This window comes from Neoarius graeffei, chromosome 11 (genome assembly GCF_027579695.1).
Source record: "Neoarius graeffei isolate fNeoGra1 chromosome 11, fNeoGra1.pri, whole genome shotgun sequence".
Taxonomy (NCBI): Eukaryota; Metazoa; Chordata; class Actinopteri; order Siluriformes; family Ariidae; genus Neoarius; species Neoarius graeffei.
In genome coordinates this window covers 60,789,128-60,810,333 of record NC_083579.1, presented here as the reverse complement: position 1 = coordinate 60,810,333, position 21,206 = coordinate 60,789,128, and the positions used below count along the sequence as shown (strand labels likewise).

The window sequence follows — 21,206 nt, the reverse complement described above, 5'->3', positions numbered from 1 at the left end:
CACCACCGTGCCACCCTGAAATGCTAAATCATTGTTAAAATCATTTTACAAAAAAATTAACACATTCTTACCGTAAATATCATCATCTTTACTGTCAATGTGAGACTCATTTGACATTTCAGTTGAGACTGATGCGCATTCCTGAATTAATTATATTTTTTTCTGTGTGTGAAGAATAAATGAACTTCCATGCATAAACAAAATACCCAATGACAATAAATGCATACATTTTTTACAATACACATAATGTTAATTGGGTGAAACCACTCCAATCCATGCAAGAGCTGGTGTGCGTGCCCGAGACTGGCACTACTGAGCCACCCCGGCCGCCGTAGTTCGGGTCCTTTGACCCAGGAACCCAGAAGTCCTGCAGTAAACAACCACAGTGAAGCAACGGGAAAATGCAGCTTTCGCCTACACAAATCACAGACACGTAAAATAAAAGACCTGAACTTAACTAATGTGTGTGCGCGCTGTTATATGATTACTGTAACAGTGTATGGTCAGAAAAGACGATAGATAAGTGTAACCGTTGCACAATAACGCTACAAGCAACCTGCGTGTGCACCGCATAGTTATTTAGCTGCTGGCTAGCTGCAGCTTGTAGCTTCCAATGTTACTGTGTGTCAGTATAGTGTAATGTGGTGCGGTGTAGTGTAACGCAGGGATAGACCTCAATCTGCACAGCTCTGTGTCACAATCTGTATGCAGCCGGCCGGATGTTTTTCTATTGCAATCGCATGGCCACTTCAGGTAGCCCCGTATGCATTCGTTTAATGGTCTTCTGCATGTTAAATAGTTACAAAATTATAATAAAGCGAATACTTTACAATTTATTTGGTGTATACTGATGAAGTTCTGGGGGGTTTTTTGGCCAAGGGAAGGGTGGCGGGCCAGAATTATAACGTGGCAGTGCACCACTTTAAAAGCGCCCATGGAGAACACTGCAGTACCAGGCCAAAGTTTGGACACGCTTTCTAATTCAATGTATTTTCTTTATTTTTTATTTATTTTTTTAAATGTCATGTATTAAAGTAATGATGGACTGTCGTTCTCCTAGTTGAGTGGTTCTTGACATAATATGGATGACTACAAATATCGAATAAGGCTATTTACTGTATTTTTATTATTACACTGCAACCACATGGTAACAAACTCCTTGAGGGATGTCCAAATAGTTTGTTATACTGAAAAATTTGTAATACTGAAATGGACCCACTTGTCACACCAAACACTCATCTTATACATGAAATTTTAGGAACAGAGTCCATCTGTTTTAGGCACATTTGTGTTGTGCTGTTGGGCTGGGCGGGGGTATAAAAATGCTACCAGTACAATTTAACTCAGTGTAAAGCTGTACAAGCTGTACAACCCCGATTCCAAAAAAGTTGGGACAAAGTACAAATTGTAAATAAAAACGGAATGCAATGATGTGGAAGTGTCAAAATTCCATATTTTATTCAGAATAGAGCATAGATGACATATGAAATGTTTAAACTGAGAAAATGTATCATTTAAAGAGAAAAATTAGGCGATTTTAAATTTCATGATAACACCACCTCTCAAAAAAGTTGGGACAAGGCCATGTTTACCACTGTGAGACATCCCCTTTTCTCTTTACAACAGTCTGTAAACGTCTGGGGACTGAGGAGACAAGTTGCTCAAGTTTAGGGACAGGAATGTTAACCCATTCTTGTCTAATGTAGGATTCTAGTTGCTCAACTGTCTTAGGTCTTTTTTGTCATATCTTCCGTTTTATGATGCGCCAAATGTTTTCTATGGGTGAAAGATCTGGACTGCAGGCTGGCCAGTTCAGTACCCGGACCCTTCTTCTACGCAGCCATGATGCTGTAATTGATGCAGTATGTGGTTTGGCATTGTCATGTTGGAAAATGCAAGGTCTTCCCTGAAAGAGACGTCGTCTGGATGGGAGCATATGCTGCTCTAGAACAGGGGTGGGCAAACTTTTTGGCTCAGGGGCCACATTGACTTTTGAAATTTGCCAGGCGGGCCGGGCCAGCACCAAATTCATACATATCGAACATAAACCGGAAAAGCTTTAGTGTTATTGTAAGGCCTTCACTGACAGAGACCCAAATGCAGATCAGATTGACATTTATTTTAGTTCTCAGTCAACAAAGGCAGAGCAGAAAAATGTTTGCAGTTCAATAGATTGGCACTGGATCCATCCAGAAAAGTAATATACACACACACACACACACACACACACACACACACACACACACACACACACACACGTGACAGTAAGAAAAGTAGCACACGTAATTCTTAAATTACATCTTTGAGCTGCCAGGATGAGTAGGATACCCAGTGTATTTGTATATTTGTATCATTTTATACATACAACTAAATTGCATATCATTAAATTGAACTAAATTACATATCAGTACATATCATTTTTGTACATTTCACTGAACTCGTAGATTTACACCGAGTGTTTTTTTTAACCATCCACTTCCAGCCTGCCAGTCCAACCAACCACCATTAGTAGGAGAGGTACCACACCATTCCAAAATGTTTGCAGTTCAACAGTTTGGGTACCACACCATGCCAACATGTTTGCAGTTCAATGGTTTGGCACTGGATCCATCCAGCCCACAAAATCAAACAAAACAGCTCAAGGAAGCAAAAAACTCCAAACTGGTTTTCAGGTTCAAAGTCACTCACTGAAATATTTCCAGTCCTCAAAAAATCAAAACACAGGTTCCAAACAGGTTTTCATATTCCAAAAGGCCACTCATAGATCAGAATAACCTCCACAGGCAAAAGTCCAGGAACAGATATCAGGGCTTTCCACTAAGGCTCATACTAGCCAGCCATGACAAATAAGTAGCCTGGGGGGGGGGGTTTTGAGAGAGAGCAGCCCCTCCCCTCTCTGCTCCCTGAGTGGAGCTCGTCGCCTTGGTAACGGTGCTCAGGCGCAGGGAAGAGACACAATATAACAAGCAAAGAGCGCTTTTTCTCAGAGTTCCCTCTCCTCGAACAACGCTGATTTACACGGAAACGAAAGGAGCTATTCACAAAGTTCTTTCACATTGAGTGCTACAAGGCTCCCATGAACACAATGATGTAATATTTTTGTCCCTAGTGTAAATAATGTGGACACTAGAGCGAGTTAAAAACAAGTGACATTTCTGATTTTGCAGTAAAAGCGCTGCCACGTTTATAATGGGAGTCTATGGGGCAGCGCGCCTGTCCTCTCCTTACTTTCAGGCTTCTCATTCAAAAACTGTAAATCCTATTGCTCAGGGAGACACATTGTGTGAATCAAGACAAGTGTGACTACAACTTTTGAGAAAACTGTGTGTAGAGTGAAAATTGTGGCTGAAAACACATTTTAAATGAGAAAGTTAGAGCTTTTTTTTTTCAAGCTGTCTACACTCTAAACTCCTGAGCTCCACTGGTGTGTAACGCAATAGACACCCATTATAAAGTCTGAATTTGTCCAGATTTGCTCATGGTGTTTGATCTGTGACTGATCAAAAAGTATAGAACCTAGCAAAAAAGTTGAATGCCAGATCCACACAGGAGAATTTTGAATTCGTTTTAAAGTTTGAATCATGTCTCTAGGTGAAAGACAAAATAAGCGTTATCTCTGCTTCTGTTCCCTCCGACGGCCCCGACACACTACTGCCTCCGCCGAGTGCTCGCACACACCGTATGTAGGGGCTGCGGATGAGTTACTCTCCCTTGGTCAACGAAGTCAGCGGGGAATTTGTGGTTATTATCGGTACAAACAGCGCGAATCACAACTGAAATGAGTGCGGTTCAGTTTGACATTATTGTCAGTCCGTTAGATAAACATTTAATTTTATTAAAATCGAAAATTAATATTTAGAGCCTGTGGGCTACAAAAATAATAGTCATTAAAGTAGCCGGCTGGACTTAATTGTGTAGTCGGCTGTATGGCCGGCAGCCGGCGCTTGTGGAAAGCCCTGAGATATAAGCAGAAGCAAGGTCAGCTGCTCATAATACACCTATAATAGCAGACAGGGACATAAATGAGGGGCGAAGCAGACACCCAAAAGCACATGGTACTTAAAAACAAACACCAGCACTACAGCAGCCACCCACGACAACCAAAATTACTAAGAGTTATACTTTTTATATTATTATGTCTGTAAACATGTGACTACCATCTTATTACAGCTCCAACATAGTTTTAAAAAGAGAAAAAGTGTTAATACTCACATTCACTTTTAGTGGCAGCAGTGTTGTTGATCACCCTTCTTTGCCAGCGCATCAAAGTCTGGTGTTAGTTTTGTTGAAGGTGAAGGTGTTTTGCTGAGCCTGCAAACCAGCTAGCAACCGCTGAGCTGTATTCGTCCGTTCTTGCGCTGACTGGTTGTTAGCATAATTAGCATGCTTGGAGGAAAAGTGCCGTTTGATGTTATATTCCTTTAAAACTGCAACGGTTTCTTTGCAAATAAGGCATACAGCCTTTGATCGGACTTCAGCAAAAAAACATTTAGTTGTCCATTCTTTATTGAACACCCTGCACTCACTGTCCACTTTTCTTTTTTTAGGACCACTCATTGTAAAGTTTTATCCTGTGTTCTCGAGATCATCAGTGGCACGGGCGCCAGAATGACTTCCATGGCACGCGCTGCACCACTCTGCAAATGTAATCTCGCGTGAATACGACTGACTGGAAAGACGGATCTCTAGAACACCTGTCTACGTGATAACACTGAAGCTTATAGTTTATAGATCTGCTCAATCGCGTTTATATGATTGTCTTCCATGGGCCGGATTAAAAACGCGAACGGGCCGGATGTGGCCCACGGGCCGTAGTTTGCCCACCTCGGCTCTAGAACCTGGATATACCTTTCAGCATTGATGGTGTCTCTCCAGATGTGTAAGCTGCCCATGCCACACGCACTAATGCAACCCCATACCATCAGAGATGCAGGCTTCTGAACTGAGCGCCGATAACAGCTTGGGTCGTCCTTCTCTTTAGTCCGAATGACACGGCGTCCCTGATTTCCATAAAGTACTTCAAATTTTGATTCGTCTGACCACAGAACTGTTTTCCACTTTGCCACAGTCCATTTTAAATGAGCCTTGGCCCAGAGAAGACGTCTGCGCTTCTGGATCATGTTTAGATACGGCTTCTTCTTTGAACTATAGAGTTTTAGCTGGCAACGGCGGATGGGACGGTGAACTGTGTTCACAGATAATGTTATCTGGAAATATTCCTGAGCCCGTTTTGTGATTTCCAATACAGAAGCATGCCTGTATGTGATGCAGTGCCGTCTAAGGGCCCGAAGATCACGGGCACCCAGTATGGTTTTCCAGCCTTGACCCTTACGCACAGAGATTCTTCCAGATTCTCTGAATCTTTTGATGATATTATGCACTGTAGATGATATGTTCAAACTCTTTGCAATTTTACACTGTCGAACTCCTTTCTGATATTGCTCCACTATTTGAAGGCGCAGAATTAGGGGGATTGGTGATCCTCTCCCCATCTTTACTTCTGAGAGCCGCTGCCACTCCAAGATGCTCTTTTTATACCCAGTCATGTTAATGACCTATTGCCAATTGACCTAATGAGTTGCAATTTGGTCCTCCAGCTGTTCCTTTTTTGTACCTTTAACTTTTCCAGCCTCTTATTGCCCCTGTCCCAACTTTTTTGAGATGTGTTGCTGTCATGAAATTTCAAAATGTCTCACTTTCGACATGTGATATGTTGTCTATGTTCTATTGTGAATACAATATCAGTTTTTGAGATTTGTAAATTATTGCATTCCGTTTTTATTTACAATTTGTACTTTGTCCCAACTTTTTTGGCATCGGGGTTGTATATACCGTCATTCACTACATATAAATGTACATGTTGTATTCTAAAATACTGCATAAATTCTCTGCATACATATAAAATGTACTTACATTCTCAAATCCATCACTCGCAACACACTGTCTTTGGCATGGATGAGAAGACGCCTTCCGTTTGGATGCACTTGTAGGAAGCTGATGGAAATTCCATTCAGATCACTTTCCTTTATTTCCTATAGGAAAGATTGAATACCATATACTAATTAGTTATTGTTGTGAAAGCTTTTACACAGTATTACATTTATGTGTAGTTATTATTCTGTATTACTATAGACTTTACTTTCTCAATTTTCCACAGACGCACTGCTCCATGCCATGATCCACCCTCTACTTTAGTACTCCATGCAATAATTATGCCAGCATTGTCTGCAGAAAACATCCTGTTTCCTGTGTCAGAACCACCATCCTGTTGCGGTTACTTAAATCTTTTCAGTGACACACAATGACTTAAGTCCACTAAAGAGGTAAGCTATACCTTCACTGTCAAAACACAGTGCATTGATGAAAGTCTTGTGTCCCTCAAACTCTTGCAGGAGTTGTCCATTCACATCTTGAAAATCTAAATTCCACACTCGAAGCAGACCATCATAGCCCCCTGTTACCACCAGGCTTGGAGCTTGAGGGTGATACTGGGCAGAGTATACAAACGAAGGGTGGGGCAGGATCTTCTCCGCGAGTCCTTGGAGTCTTTCAATGTTCCACACTCTGACAGAAGGAAATGGAAATCGAGCAATCCTAAAGGTACAGAATTTAATTCTTATTCCAAACATAGACAAGTAAATATTTACCTGACTGTTCCATCGGAGGATGCTGACAGCAGGCCCGTGCCATCTCTGGTCCAGCAGAGATCATAGACAATACTGAGGTGGCCATTAAAAGACGCCAAGACTTTGCCTGAAGGGATCTCATACACTACAGAAAAACACACCTGAAAATCAGTATCATTTTTGTAAATCATGGATTTTTATTTTAGATAGGATGTATATTAGAATAAAGAAGAAGTATGCTTGTCAAGTACTTATCCATTCACCTATAATGGGGAAAGCATCTCTGTCTGCACAAGCTGCAGCCAGGACCCTGCCATCATGAGAGAAACAAAGGGCAAAGCAGCCCATCTGACCTCCACGGAACGACAGCATTGGTTTGTTAGGAATACGACACACCTGGTAGGATAAGTGTTTTTTAGAAAGCTGTATTCACAAAAAAACAAACAAACAAAAAAAACCCACTAAACTATGCAATAGGATACTGTATGTACTTTAACAAGAGTGCTCTGAAAGCACAATATCTCCCGCTGGCAACTAGGCCATAACTCTGGTAAAATGTGACTAAATTGAACGCAACTGCAATATGCATATTACCAAACATATAACAAAGAATCTTATCAAGTTTCATGAAATTCCTCCAAAAATTGTGAGAGGAGTTGATTTCAGAAGGTGAGTACCCTTCGAGCGAGGGAGGGAGGGACAGAGCCACGACATAAAAATTGTGAAGGAAGTTGATTTCAGGAAGCAAGCACACCTTGATGAAATTGCCAAAGTACAAGTTTGTTAATAATCAAGGGCATAACTCTGGTAAAATCTGCCCAAATTAAACGAAATTTCAATGTGCGTATAACTGTCATATAACAAAGCCTTTTGGCCAAGTTTGGTGAAATTCCTCCACAAATTGTGAGAGGAGTTGATCTCAGAAGAACGTACACCCTCATGAAATTGTCAAAGTACAAGTTTGACAATCAAGGGTCAAAACTCTGGCAAAATTTCCACAAATGAAATTAAATCGCAATATGCGTATTACCATCATATAACAAGGCCTTTTGCCAAGCTTCGAGAAATCCGTCCAAAAATTGTGAGAGGAGTTGATTTCAGAAGGTGAGCACACCTTCATGAAATTGTGAAAGTACAAGGTTGTTAATCAAGAGCTGTAACTCTGGTAAAATGTGACCGAATTGAATAAAATAGCAATATGCATATTACCGACATATAACAATGTCTCGTCAAGTTTGGTGAAATTCCTCCACAAATTGTGAGAGAAGTTGATTTCAGAAGGAAAACACACACTCATGAAATTGTCAAATTATAATTTTGTTAATCAAGGGCTGTAACTCTGGTAAAATGTGACCGAATTGAACAAAATTACAATATGAGTATTACGGACATATAACAAAGAATCCTGTCAAGTTTTGTGAAATTCCTCCAAAAATTGTGAGAGGAGTTGATTTCAGAAGGTGAGCATCCTTCCCGGGATGGACGGACAGCTAGATAGACAGACGGACGGACGGAAATTGCCATGACATAATCCCCTTTCGGGCCTTTCCGCCAGCGGGGGCTAACAAACAGCATGTAAATTATTTCATGATACCTGTCCAGGCAGGCGACTCCATTTTATGGCATCTGATTTGCTCTCCAACAGCTGGGTGAAAGTTTTCTGAGTGAGTTCAGTCTGGAGCTCGGTGTACGAGGTGCTGCCCCTTTCCTGCTGCAAAGCCATCATCGAGCGAATACTGGGGTCCACCTAGTGACAATCAGATTGATCTTACTGCTTAATTTTTTTTTTACCAAAAACTGTAATTCTCAGTAACTGCATCACAAGATAAAACTATTTTATAACTTCTCACTGATGTGAAACCTTGTCCCATTTTTACAGAAGTTGACACTTAATTCATCAAAAACACTTAAAACCATTGGCAGTGCTCCATATAGAAAACATACCTTAAGAATATGAGGAACTAAAAACCAACACCTTGACTCATCAACAGTTTTTCTACAAATCATAGGTTTACGTTAATAATAAAATAAAAGACATCTGGGTGGTCTTTAAGTGATTCTTACATGATCTGGTAGTTTGAGACCCTTCACTGTGACATAAAGAGTTGAGGAATATCTGTTCCAAGGGTATTTTGACCACCACTGAAACACCTCGAGCGTTTGTGGATTTTTCCTCGCTCGGGGTGGAGGGCTATACAGCTGGAGACGCAGTTTACTGCCAACGTTCAGCACACCGTTTGTCCCTACAAGCTTAAAAAAAAACAAAAAACAAAACACCCACCCGCCACATAAATAAATAAATTAGCAGATGTTTGAACAGTTCAAACCATGCCTAAATTAGGACAGGAGATACAGACTTATAGTATACTGCACAGTTCCATATACTACCGCGAACTGAAATTGACTTATTTAGGATTTTGTCATGAATCTATACAAAATAATATTGACACAGTGAAAACAAACTCAATAGAGTCTGCAAAATTAAGTTTATAAAAAAATAATAAAAAAAAACCACCCCACACACGTAATTTCAAAAGTATTTATCCCTGTTGCTGTGAAACACCTAAACTAGTTCTAACGCCAGCAATTGCCATCTAAAGTCACATAATTATCTGAATGAAGTCCATGTATGTGCAATTAAAGTGTCACATGATCTCAGTATAAATACATCTGTTCCTGGAAAACCCCAGAATTTATTAAAGGGCATTCCTAAACATGTAGATGAGAATGTCTCCACCATCTAGTCCTTCTTGTTACCAATTTGTAATACTCTTAAAACATAGTTCAAATAGGAAGGGAACTTTTGAAGAAAAACTATTTCAGACATTACAAACATTCAACCAACCATTGTTGAGCTACTGCATTAATGAGAATCTTGGACAGACAAGAGGACGAGTGCACAGAAACACACACGGACAGCAAAAAAAAAAAAAAAATGTAGCTAGCGAATCAAACAGACTATGCGTTCATGAACGTGACTGGAAGTAACATCTCTTTATGACAAACAGGAAGAAAGCTATTGAAGAAAAACTATTTCAGACATTTGACCTTGAGACCTTGATCCTGTCTGGATCAACTGAAAAGATCTAAACCAGATCATCTGCTGGTTACAATGATAATTCCATCTAAATCCTACAAACATTCAACCATTCGTTCTTGAGATAATGAGAATCTCCGATGGACAGACAACCAGAAAAAAGTCACTTAGCAGCAGACGCATAACAAACAGAATCATGAAGACCAAGGAGCTATCAAATGAAATGCGAGACAAGGTTGAGTAAACATACTAATCAGGATTTTCCATTATTAACAACAACAGGACTAGGACACAATCTGTCTAGAGGTGGTCATCCACAAAGTCAGCGCCCAGGTAAAGAGAGCATTAGTCAGTCAGAGAAGCAATTTTGTGCATGTTCATGATGTACTGTATATAAGATGTGGAAAGGTTGGAGAGGGGGTGAATATTTGTGCAAGCCCCTATATACTTAAAAAAAAAAAAAAGAACATTGTGTGAGAACAAATACAGTGCCTTGAAAAAGTATTCATACCCCTTGAACTTTTTCACATTTTTCCACCTTACAACCTCAAACTTAAAAGTTTTTTATTGAGATTTTATGTGATAGACCAACACAGAGTAGCACGTAATTGTGAAGTGAAACGAAAATGATAAATGGTCTTCAAAATTTTAAACAAATAAAAATCTGAAAAATGTGGTGTGCATTAGTATTCAGCCCCCCTGCATCAATACTTTGTAGAGCCACCTTTTGCTGCAATTACAGCTGCAAGTCTTTTGTGGTACATCTCTACCAGCTTTGCACATCTAGACACTGAAATTTTTGCCCATTCTTCTTTGCAAAATAGCTCAAGCTCAGCCAGATTGGATGGAGAGCGTCTGTGAACAGCAATTTTCAAGTCTTGCCACAGATGCTCAATGGGATTTAGGTCTGGACTTTGACTGGGCCATTCTAACACATGAATATTCTTTGATCTAAACCATTCCATTGTAGCTCTGGCTGTATGTTTAGGGTCATTGTCTTGCTGGAAGGTGAATCTCCTTCCCAGTCTCAAGTCTTTTGCAGCCTCCAACAGGTTTTCTTCCAGGATTGCCCTGTATTTAGCTCCATTCATCTTCCCATCAACTCTGACCAGCTTCCCTGTCCCTGCTGAAGAAAAGCATCCCCATAGCATGATGCTGCCACCACCATGTTTCACAGTGGGGATGGTGTGTGCAGGGTGATGAGCAGTGTTAGTTTTCCGCCACACATAGCGCTTTGCATTTAGGCCAAAAAGTTCAACTTTGGTCTCATCTGACCAAAGCACCTTCTTCCACATGTTTGCTGTGTCCCCTACATGGCTTCTTATGCCTGTCTTTCAACAATGGCTTTCTTCTTGCCACTCTTCCAAAAAGGCCAGATTTGTGGAGTGTACGACTTATAGTTATCCTGTGCACAGATTCTCCCACCTGAGCTGTGGATTTCTGCAGCTCCTCCAGAGTGATCATGGGTCTCTTGGCTGCTTCTCTGACCAGTGCTCTCCTTACACTGGTCAGAGAAGTTGCAGTTCGTGGTTGTAAGGTGGAAAAATATGAAAAAGTTCAAGGGGTATGAATACTTTTCCAATGCACTGTACCAAGAATCCACTATAAAAAGCTGATCAAAATCCAATTAAGTAAGCAAGACATGTTTTTTTTTTGGGGGGGGCAGGCATGGTGGTTAGCGCTGTCGCCTCACAGCAAGAAGGTCCTGGGTTTGAGCCCAGCGGCCTGCGAGGGCCTTTTTGTGTGGAGTTTGCATGTTCTCCCCGTGTCCGCGTGGGTTTCCTCCGGGTGCTCCGGTTTCCCCCACAGTCCAAAGACATGCAGGTTAGGTTAACTGGTGACTCTAAATTGACCGTAGGTGTGAATATGAATGGTTGTGTGTCTCTATGTGTCAGCCCTGCGATAACCTGGCGACTTGTCCAAGGTGTACCCCGCCTCTCGCCCATAGTCAGCTGGGATAGGCTCCAGCTTGCCTGCGACCCTGTAGGACAGGATAAGCGGCTACAGATAATGGATGGATGGATGGATGGATGGATGGAGACATGTTGGGGTACCTTCAGAAAAGCCCAAGCAATTTTGCGAAACCCACGCTCGCTCATGTCAGCAGAGGCATTTTCCCTTGCTTCTTCCATGCTCATAATTTCAAGGATCTATTTATATTAAAAAAAAAAACAACCAATAAAGGGTTGGGGTTTTTGCTTCATATTTTAATCATGATGCAACACTAATGATGCCTAATACAACGAATAATCAATACTGGCTCACCTCAAAAAAGAGGATGACCTTTGGAGCCTCAGCATTCTGTTGAAGAAAATAAGTAAAGCGCTCATTAAAGATGATCTGCTCCTCCCAGTCAGGAACTGTTGATTTTTGTTTCTTGAAGTCGAAAGGCTGCGTTATAATGGGAAGGACATGCTCGACATTCTCCTGTTCATAAAAGGAAGACACTCGACGATGGCTGAGTGTAATAGAAAAATTGTTAAAAAAAAAAAAGTTATCAGTCCATGAATATGACAGCATACTAACATACTGTATTTATGCGTCTGTTCTACAATTTAGGTCAGAATGTAACATTTATCAGATTTCAAGTATGTCCAGTAGTGTGATGTTAAGACTGTCAAATACCTACCCGTCCTCTTTCTTGACGTACTGTCCGGTGATTTCATCCACAACATAGACTTTGACCATGGGATGGGACACCAGAAGGTCCGTCTTGAGTCGGTCTGTACGGTGAATGTAAACTCCCAGCACCAGGCTGTCATCAAATGCCTGGCTAGGAGATGCATCCACTTCTGTCTGACTGTCCTGTACCGTCACTTCTGTCAACGATGAGCCAACAGTGAGTCTGGTGAACTGCTGCCAGAACAATGATTATGCGCTGCATTACATACCTTGCTTTCTTTTCTTCTTCTTTTTGCCTATGGGCTTGACTGTATCTTCTTTCTCCTCCTCTAGGAGATCATTTTGAAAGTCTTCATTGGATTTAGTTTTATCAACTGCTATTTCCATTTGATTTTGTTGGCATTTTGATGGAAGTTCACTTAAAATATCAGAAGAGGTGTAAGTATTATAAAAGACAAAAAAAAGATCATTCTGATTCATCTTTAGCTTGTCAAAATAAAAATGGAAGCAAATTGATAATATTTTTGCTAAAATTAAAAAAAAAAATCTAATTTTAGTTGAAAAGTTTGGGAGATTACTCATACTTACAGTAACTTTATTGAAATATTAATCTCTGTAGAAATTTGAATTGAGTTGGCAATCATTGGTTTTTCTGAAAATTCTCACCTTTCCTCTCCTTTCCTTTCTTTCAGGTTCTTCTTTTTCTTTTTCTTTTCAAATTCATTGTTTAATACAATTACTTCTTGCAGCGTTTCACTCCGTTTCTTTTGCTGGGTTTTCTTCAGAGCCCTCTGCTCCTCCTGTGTAATCTGTTGCTGATACTCCTGAAGGAGATCATCTTCACGTTCATACTCTGCTTTCGTAACACCATCATCATCGCCTCTTCTACTCTTCTCTGTTTTACCCTTTCTTTTCTCTCCCAAACCTGCTTCAGCAGGAAGTTTTATTTCAGACCTCAGGGCATTCTTGTCACTGTCGTCTTCAGCTTGACCAGGTGGTGGAGGGAGAGCCCTCTTGCTTTTCTTTCTTCCTGAGATTCCAGTGGACATTTCCTTACCCACATCACTGATGTTGTCTTTCTTGAACACCTCATTCTCCCTACGCCTGTTCTTCGTGTACCTTGGGCTGCCCTGAACAGGGTCATACGTGTTCTTGAGAATGGTCTCATCTTCCTCAGTATCTTTGGTCAGATTTTTCCTTAAGGTCTTTAGCTGTAAGAGGACAGAATGGGGGCAAAATATTTAAAAATACTGAGCAAGAAAATCTGCTGATTTAATTCTTACTATACGATATATAATAGGGGTCAATTATGACTTGCTTTCAGATATATCAAATCCATTCCATACCTCCACATTCTCCTGCAACCGCTCAGCTTCCTGTTTGAGCTTTTTCTTCTGTGAAGGAGGATTTGTATATCTCCGTAAAACCTCATCAAAGTGTGTTCTCGGCTTTGCTCTCACATCACTCTGACCTGTTTATACAGGAATTTAACTGTCAAATGACGCTGCATACACTAGATCACCAAACGTATTTGGACACCTGACCATCACACCCATATGTGCCCATTCCAAAATCATGGGCATTAACTCAGAGTTGGTCCTCTCTTTGATGTTAGCAAAGAGAAGCAGCTTTGGGACCAAAAGGTTGCTGGTTCAATTCTCTTGACCAGCAGGAAAATGGGGTGTGTGTGAATGAACAGTGCCTTCCCCTACATCCATGGTTGAAGTGCCCTTGAGCAAGGCACTTAACCCCCAACTGCTCCCCGGGCACTGAGTATGTGTGTCTTCACTGCTTCAGATGGGTTAAATGTAGAGAAAGCATTTCACCCTGTTCTAATGTACAGTACTGTGCAAAAGTCTTAGGCCCCCTATTTTTTTCATACAAACTTTGTTACAGATTTCTATTTTATGATTTCTACATTATCGAGTCAGTACAAAAACATTTTAGAGTTCGAAACATTTGTTTTCCAGCACAAAATTAAATGTTACAGAAAAAAAAAAGTTTGTACCTGAGCAGTATATTACATAAAAGACCATTTTTCAGATTAAAAAAAGAAAACATAGTGAAGGCTACTGGGTTTTGCTGAAAATTTAAGAAGCAAGTGTGACAGTCAAAGTGTCCAGAAGAACTGTGGCTGGTTCTGCAAGATGCTCAGTAAAACCTACAGCTCATTTCCTTATAAAATTGCACTAACTGTATCCGAGAGTACCATTTTTTAAAGCAAAGAGTTGACTTTGTTTCATTTATTCTGGCTTACTTCTGTTTATAGTATTTTTTTTTAATGTTGAAACATTTCATTTCATTATTTTAAGCCATTTTTGCTCTACAGCATTTCTTTACATGTGCCTAAGACTTTTGCACAGTACTGTATATGTGACAAAGCCTGCTTCTTCTTCTACTACTACTTCATGCCATGGCCTGAAGGTTAGAGAAGTAGTCAAGTCAAGTCAAGTTTATTTGTATAGCGCTTTTAACAATAAACATTGTCGCAAAGCAGCTTTACACAATTTGAACGACTTAAAACACGAACTAATTTTATCCCTAATCTATCCCCAATGAGCAAGCCTGTGGCGACGGTGGCAAGGAAAAACTCCCTCAGACGACATGAGGAAGAAACCTCGAGAGGAACCAGACTCAAAAAAGAACCCATCCCCATCCGGGCAACAACAGACAACATGACGATAACATTAACAGTCCTGACATAAAGTCAGCTTCGTTGATGCTATAACCCACCCACCCCCAGCAGAAACCCGAGCGCAAAACCGTTCATGACAACCGTAGTCCCAAAGTCAGCAAGTCAACTGCAGTCCCCAGCCACAAAAGCACCACTGCAAGAGTCCAGAGCATCCTCCAGGCGCGACCCCCAACTGTCCACATGGGGCCGCCCTCCACAGGAGCGATGTGATGAGACTCCAACCAGACACAGGGCACCAGGATGGATCAGGCAGGTCCGAGGAGCAGAAGAGGTCAGCATCTCGATCCCAGGACCAACATGTAACTCAGAGGGACAGATTTCGGGGGGAGGGGCAAACACAGATTGTTAGGTATGCCCAATGTCACCTGAATAAGTAGGAACAGTATACATATTGCACTGAGTACAAGCAGGGACTCCGGCAACTAACTATGACAGCATAACTAAAAGGGGAGAGCCAGAAGGTAACACAGGCATGAGGGAGCCCCGGGACATAAAGCAGCAGCCACTACACTGTCAATAAACTCGAGTGACCAAGCGAGTGGGGACTGACAGCATCCATACATCCCAGTTTACCAAAACACTCTGTCTGAGGACCCTCCAGATCTACTCCTTTACCTCATAAACACCATTAACAAAAGGCTTGACTAAACAGATATGTTTTCAGCCAAGACTTAAACACTGAGACTGTGTCTGATTCCCAAACACTACTTGGAAGGCTGTTCCATAACTGTGGGGCTTTGTAAGAAAAGGCTCTGCCCCCTGACGTAGCCTTCACTATACGAGGTACCAGCAGATAGCCTGCACCTTTTGATTTAAGTAGGCGTGGTGGGTCATAGAGGACCAGAAGTTCGCTCAGGTACTGTGGCGCAAGACCATTCAGTGCTTTAAAGGTCAATAGTAGTATTTTATAAACAATACAAAAGCCTTAGTTTGATTCCTGGGACCAGCAGGAAAAATGTGAGGGGACTTGAGTCACTTGTATGTGTTCACGGTTTCAGATAGGTTAAATGCAGAGGAAAAATTTTGCTGTGCTTAAAGGAACAGTCCACCGTATTTCCATAATGAAATATGCTCTTATCTGAATTGAGACGAGCTGCTCCGTACCTATCCGAGCTTTGCGCGACCTCCCAGTCAGTCAGACGCAGTCAGATGCGCTGTCACTCCTGTTAGCAATGTAGCTAGGCTCAGTATGGCCAACGGTATTTTTTGGGGCTGTAGTTAGATGTGACCAAACTCTTCCGCGTTTTTCCTGTTTACATAGGTTTATATGACCAGTGACATGAAACAAGTTCAGTTACACAAATTGAAACGTAGCGATTTTCTATGCTATGGAAAGTCCGCACTATAATGACAGGCGTACTAACACCTTCTGCGCGCTTCGGCAGCGCATTGATACGGAGCTCAGATATCAATGCGCTGCCGAAGCGCGCAGAAGGTGTTAGTACGCCTGTCATTATAGTGCGGACTTTCCATAGCATAGAAAATCGCCATGTTTCAATTTGTGTAACTGAACTTGTTTCATGTCACTGGTCATATAAACCTATGTAAACAGGAAAAACGCGGAAGAGTTTGGTCGCATCTAACTACAGCCCCAAAAAATACCGTTGGCCATACTGAGCCTAGCTACATTGCTAACAGGAGTGACAGCGCGTCTGACTGCGTCTGACTGACTGGGAGGTCGCGCAAAGCTCGGATAGGTACGGAGCAGCTCGTCTCAATTCAGATAAGAGCATATTTCATTATGGAAATACGGTAGACTGTTCCTTTAAGTGTACATTTGACAATCAATTAATTAATCGAATAAATACTACTTCTTCTAATAACCTCCAGTCTTCTGGGAAGGCTTTCCACTAAATTTTGGGATTATGGCTGTGTTCATTTTCCCATCCAACCACAAGAGCATTAATGAAGTTGAAGCTTTTCAGTTCATCTCAAAAGTGTTCAGTTGAGTTGAGGTCAGGGCTCAGTGCAGGACACTTGATTTCTTCCATGCTGGCAAACCCATGTCGTTATGAAGAATAAAAAAAGAAGCCACCTTTATTTGTCACACGCACACTCAAGCACAGTGAAATTCATCCTCTGAAATTAACCCATCTGAAGCAGTGAACACACACATACATACACACACACAAGTGAGCAATGAGCGCACACACATACGGTACTCAGAGTAGTGGGCAGCCATGCTACAGCCCCTGGGGAGCAGCTGGGGGTTCGGTGCCTTGCTCAAGGGCACTTCAGCCCAAGGCTGCCTCATGTTAACCTAACCACATGTCTTTGGGCTGGTTCAATTCTCTGGACCAGCAGGAAAATGGGGGTGAATGAACAGCACCTTCCCTCCTCCTACATCCATGGTTGAAGTGACCTTTGAAACATGCACGAAACCCACGCAGACACCACACAAAAAGGCCGCTGACACCACCGTGCCGCCCTAATGAAGCTCACTTTGTGCACAGGGGCATGCTGGAGCAGATCTAAGCCCTTTTCAGGAAAGAGAAATCTACAGTATACAAAGAAATTCTAAACAAATGAGCGTGTAAAACTTTGAGGGCAACAGTTTGGGGAAGAACCATTGTCACTTTTCCAAAGGTACAACGGAATTGAAGGTGCTGTTGACTCATTAGGAGTTATAGAAAAAAATAAGAACAAATAAAGTATAAAAATAAATAGTAAAGTATACAGAATTGCACTGGTAAAATAGTATAACAGAATATAAACAATTATATTGTATTGGTTCTATATGTACACAGATTGCACTGATATAATAGTATAAGCAGAATAGTATTGGTTCTGTATGTATGCAGATTGCTTATGGCCAAACCACTCTGACAACGCCTGATCCCGTCTGTTCTCAGAAGCTAAACAGAGTTGGGCCTGGTTAGTACTTGAGTGGGAGACTGCCTAGGAATACCAGGTACTGTAAGCACATATCAGCTGGATAGTACAGTGGTAATGCTCACTGACTACGACGCAGGAGATCGGGGTTCGAATCCCGGTCGGGGCAAAACATCATCCAGTAAGGGTCCTTAGGCAAAACCCCTCATGATATATCAGCCTACCTCAGGAATGAGTGAAAACATAACTGATAGAGTCATACCGGCTCAGACGTCGCCCGGGTCAACAAGGTCTGCGTCAGTTGCTAGGGAACCAGGGCAAACTGATGAGAAATGGGCTACTGGAACAAGACATCGATGGACGAGGACAGAAAATACGGATTTGCTGGAATGCTACTATACAAGCAATCCCAGAGAGAGGGGATACATGCAGAGAATGTGGGACCATTGGATACTTCGAAACCCACAATCAAGGCTAACAAAGAAACAGCTATTAGCCCAGTGTTCCAACATCCATAATCGAAATCTGCTATCACAACTAGAGATTAATGAAATACAACAACGATGCTACGGCAAGGGGGAGCCAGGAAGACAGGTCAGCGGGGAGATGTCATCATCCCCACAACCAGAGATTGGGTACCAAGCCCCAACAGCTAACAGCCTCAACACAAGAGCTGCTGACCTGAGAAGGAAGATCGTGACCCAACTGGAAACCTGGAGCCCCCGACGAATACCGAAGCTGAGTTGCCAAGTACCTTCAGAAGATCTACTAGTAGATGTGAATGCTGCTCTGAAGACAATCTCCACAAGAACCATCACTGAGACCAACAAGCTGATACACAGTACAGCAACAGTAATCATGGAGATGCTTGGACACAAGGTGGGCTCGGGACATAACAAACAGTATCCACCATGGAAGAGACGATTAGAGGCCAAGATAAAGGCAGCACGGAGAGAAGTTAGCCAGCTAGCTGAACTACAGAAAGGGAACATGGTGAATAAAGGGGCGCCCAGGAAGTACAACTCACTCTCCATACCAGAGGCACTCGAAACTGCCAAACAGCGACTAACAGCTCTGGCCACCCGGTTGAGGAGATACACCAAGGAAGGAGAGGCGAGGAGAATAAACAAGCTGTTCTCCACTGAACCAGCCAAGGTGTACTCTCAATGGCAGGGGAACAACAACCGGTCAGACCCACCAAGAGCTGAGGTGGAAAAATACTGGAAAGACATATGGGAAAGAAAGGCATCACACAACACCGATGCCCAATGGTTAGTGGACCTAAGAGCTGACCACAGCAACCTCCCAGAACAAGAACCAGTAACCATCTCAATGGCAGACATCCAAGAAAGAGTGTCAAAGATGAAGAGCTGGACAGCACCAGGCCCCGATATGATCCATACGTACTGGCTGAAGAAGCTAACTGCACTCCATGAACGCCTAGCAGCACAGATGAACCAGCTGCTGAGGGATGGAACCCACCCAGAATGGCTAACCCAAGGCAGGACAGTCCTAATCATGAAGGACCCCCAGAAGGGACCCATCCCATCCAACTACCGGCCAATTACCTGTCTCTGCACAACATGGAAGGCCCTGTCAGGCATCATTGCAGCAAAAATGAGTAAGCATGTGGCTCAATACATGAGCGAGGCACAGAAAGGAATTGGCAGTAACACCAGAGGAGCCAAGCACCAGCTACTGGCCGATAGAACAGTCGCCCGAGACTGTAAGAAGAGACAGACCAACCTGTGCACTGCCTGGATTGACTACAAGAAAGCCTACGACTCAATGCCACACACATGGATACTGGAATGTCTGGAACTGTATAAGATCAACAGGAACCTAAGGACCTTCATACATTACTCAATGCCACACACATGGATACTGGAATGTCTGGAACTGTATAAGATCAACAGGAACCTAAGGACCTTCATACATTACAGTAATGTATGAAGGTCCTTAGGTTCCTGTTGATCTTATACAGTTCCAGACATTCCAGTATCCATGTGTGTGGCATTGAGTAATGTATGAAGGTCCTTAGGTTCCTGTTGATCTTATACAGTTCCAGATACTTCATACATTACATATATATATATATATATATATATATATATATATATATATTTTATTCTTCATAACAACATGGGTTTGCCAGCATGGAAGAAACCGAGTCTGTGTGTGTGTGTGTGTGTGTCTATATATATATATATATATATATATGGCACGGTGGTGTAGTGGTTAGCGCTGTCGCCTCACAGCAAGAAGATCCGGGTTCGAGCCCCGTGGCCGGCGAGGGCCTTTCTGTGTGGAGTTTGCATGTTCTCCCCGTGTCCGCATGGGTTTCCTCCGGGTGCTCCGGTTTCCCCCACAGTCCAAAGACATGCAGGTTAGGTTAACTGGTGACTCTAAATTGACCGTAGGTGTGAATGTGAGTGTGAATGGTTGTCTGTGTCTATGTGTCAGCCCTGTGATGACCTGGTGACTTGTCCAGGGTGTACCCCGCCTTTCGCCCGTAGTCAGCTGGGATAGGCTCCAGCTTGCCTGCGACCCTGTAGAACAGGACAAAGCGGCTAGAGATAATGAGATGATATATATATATGGGTGTGATTGTAGGTGTCCACATAGTTTTGGCCAGATACTAGATAGTGTACTACTTTATGTGAGTATAAAGTCCTTACCTGTCGGCATTCTCGAAAATTCGTGAGCAAATTCATTCTGTGTACAAAATACACCTAAATCTGGAAATTATTCAAAATACACATATAAATTACTGCTCAAAAAGTAACCTAAAACATGAAGGTAATGTGAAATAACAGGATATGCAAGTCTTGATACTTGAGTAAAGAGGATTCTTCTGCTGCTTGAGTGAAAACAGCCTGAAGTGAATTCTGATGGTTTAAGCAGCTTCAGAAAAGCCTGGCACAGAAGTCATGATGTAAGTTAGTTAGCTAACTGGCTAATCCACATCCATCCGAGTAATCACCAGGTTAGTATTTAACTTTTTACTTATAGTTACAAAACCATAATGCATAAATTACAGCAACCTACAAAATGACAGGTCTTCAAAACTGTTTTACAAAACAAATCGTGACATTTCTGCCTTTTCTCTTTATTAAGGTTGTGTCTGAATCACCGTTATTTCACTTCACACTAACGGGGTCCATGTTAGCCAGCCTGCTATCATCATAGCATCACGTTAGCAACGAATATAAACTAACAACCAATTTAACATTTTCGCAATAACCAAAACGTATTAGGATCCATCATGGAGCATATCTTACTTACCTAAAAACTAATTCATGGTTTTTAAAATGATTTTTTTTTTTTGACCAGCTACCTATTATATTATATTAGCCGAAAAAACGGTTGCGATGGTACCCAATAATAAACAAGT

The 21,206-nt window shown here is 41.9% G+C and overlaps 1 protein-coding gene and 1 pseudogene across 5 annotated transcripts in view; one reads left to right on the top strand and one right to left on the bottom strand.

Moving 5' to 3' along the window:
• Nucleotides 1-21,206, bottom strand: part of ahi1 (Abelson helper integration site 1) — a 33,562-nt gene extending 12,356 nt beyond the window's left edge. For 2 of the 5 annotated variants that reach the window (XM_060934439.1, XM_060934443.1), the window contains exons 1-15: nt 20,648-21,088; nt 20,491-20,550; nt 13,632-13,756; nt 12,952-13,496; nt 12,555-12,703; nt 12,293-12,482; nt 11,929-12,121; nt 11,718-11,813; nt 8,691-8,876; nt 8,221-8,373; nt 6,890-7,022; nt 6,648-6,771; nt 6,335-6,564; nt 6,140-6,246; nt 5,914-6,032 (exon numbers count right to left, since the gene is read on the bottom strand). In XM_060934439.1, the coding sequence (XP_060790422.1) occupies nt 5,914-6,032; nt 6,140-6,246; nt 6,335-6,564; nt 6,648-6,771; nt 6,890-7,022; nt 8,221-8,373; nt 8,691-8,876; nt 11,718-11,813; nt 11,929-12,121; nt 12,293-12,482; nt 12,555-12,703; nt 12,952-13,496; nt 13,632-13,756; nt 20,491-20,500 (2,360 nt within the window). In that variant the 5' untranslated portion in view covers nt 20,501-20,550; nt 20,648-21,088. The other 3 variants (XM_060934440.1, XM_060934441.1, XM_060934442.1) reach the window with 3 other exon arrangements.
• Nucleotides 17,785-17,903, top strand: LOC132894704 (5S ribosomal RNA; annotated as a pseudogene).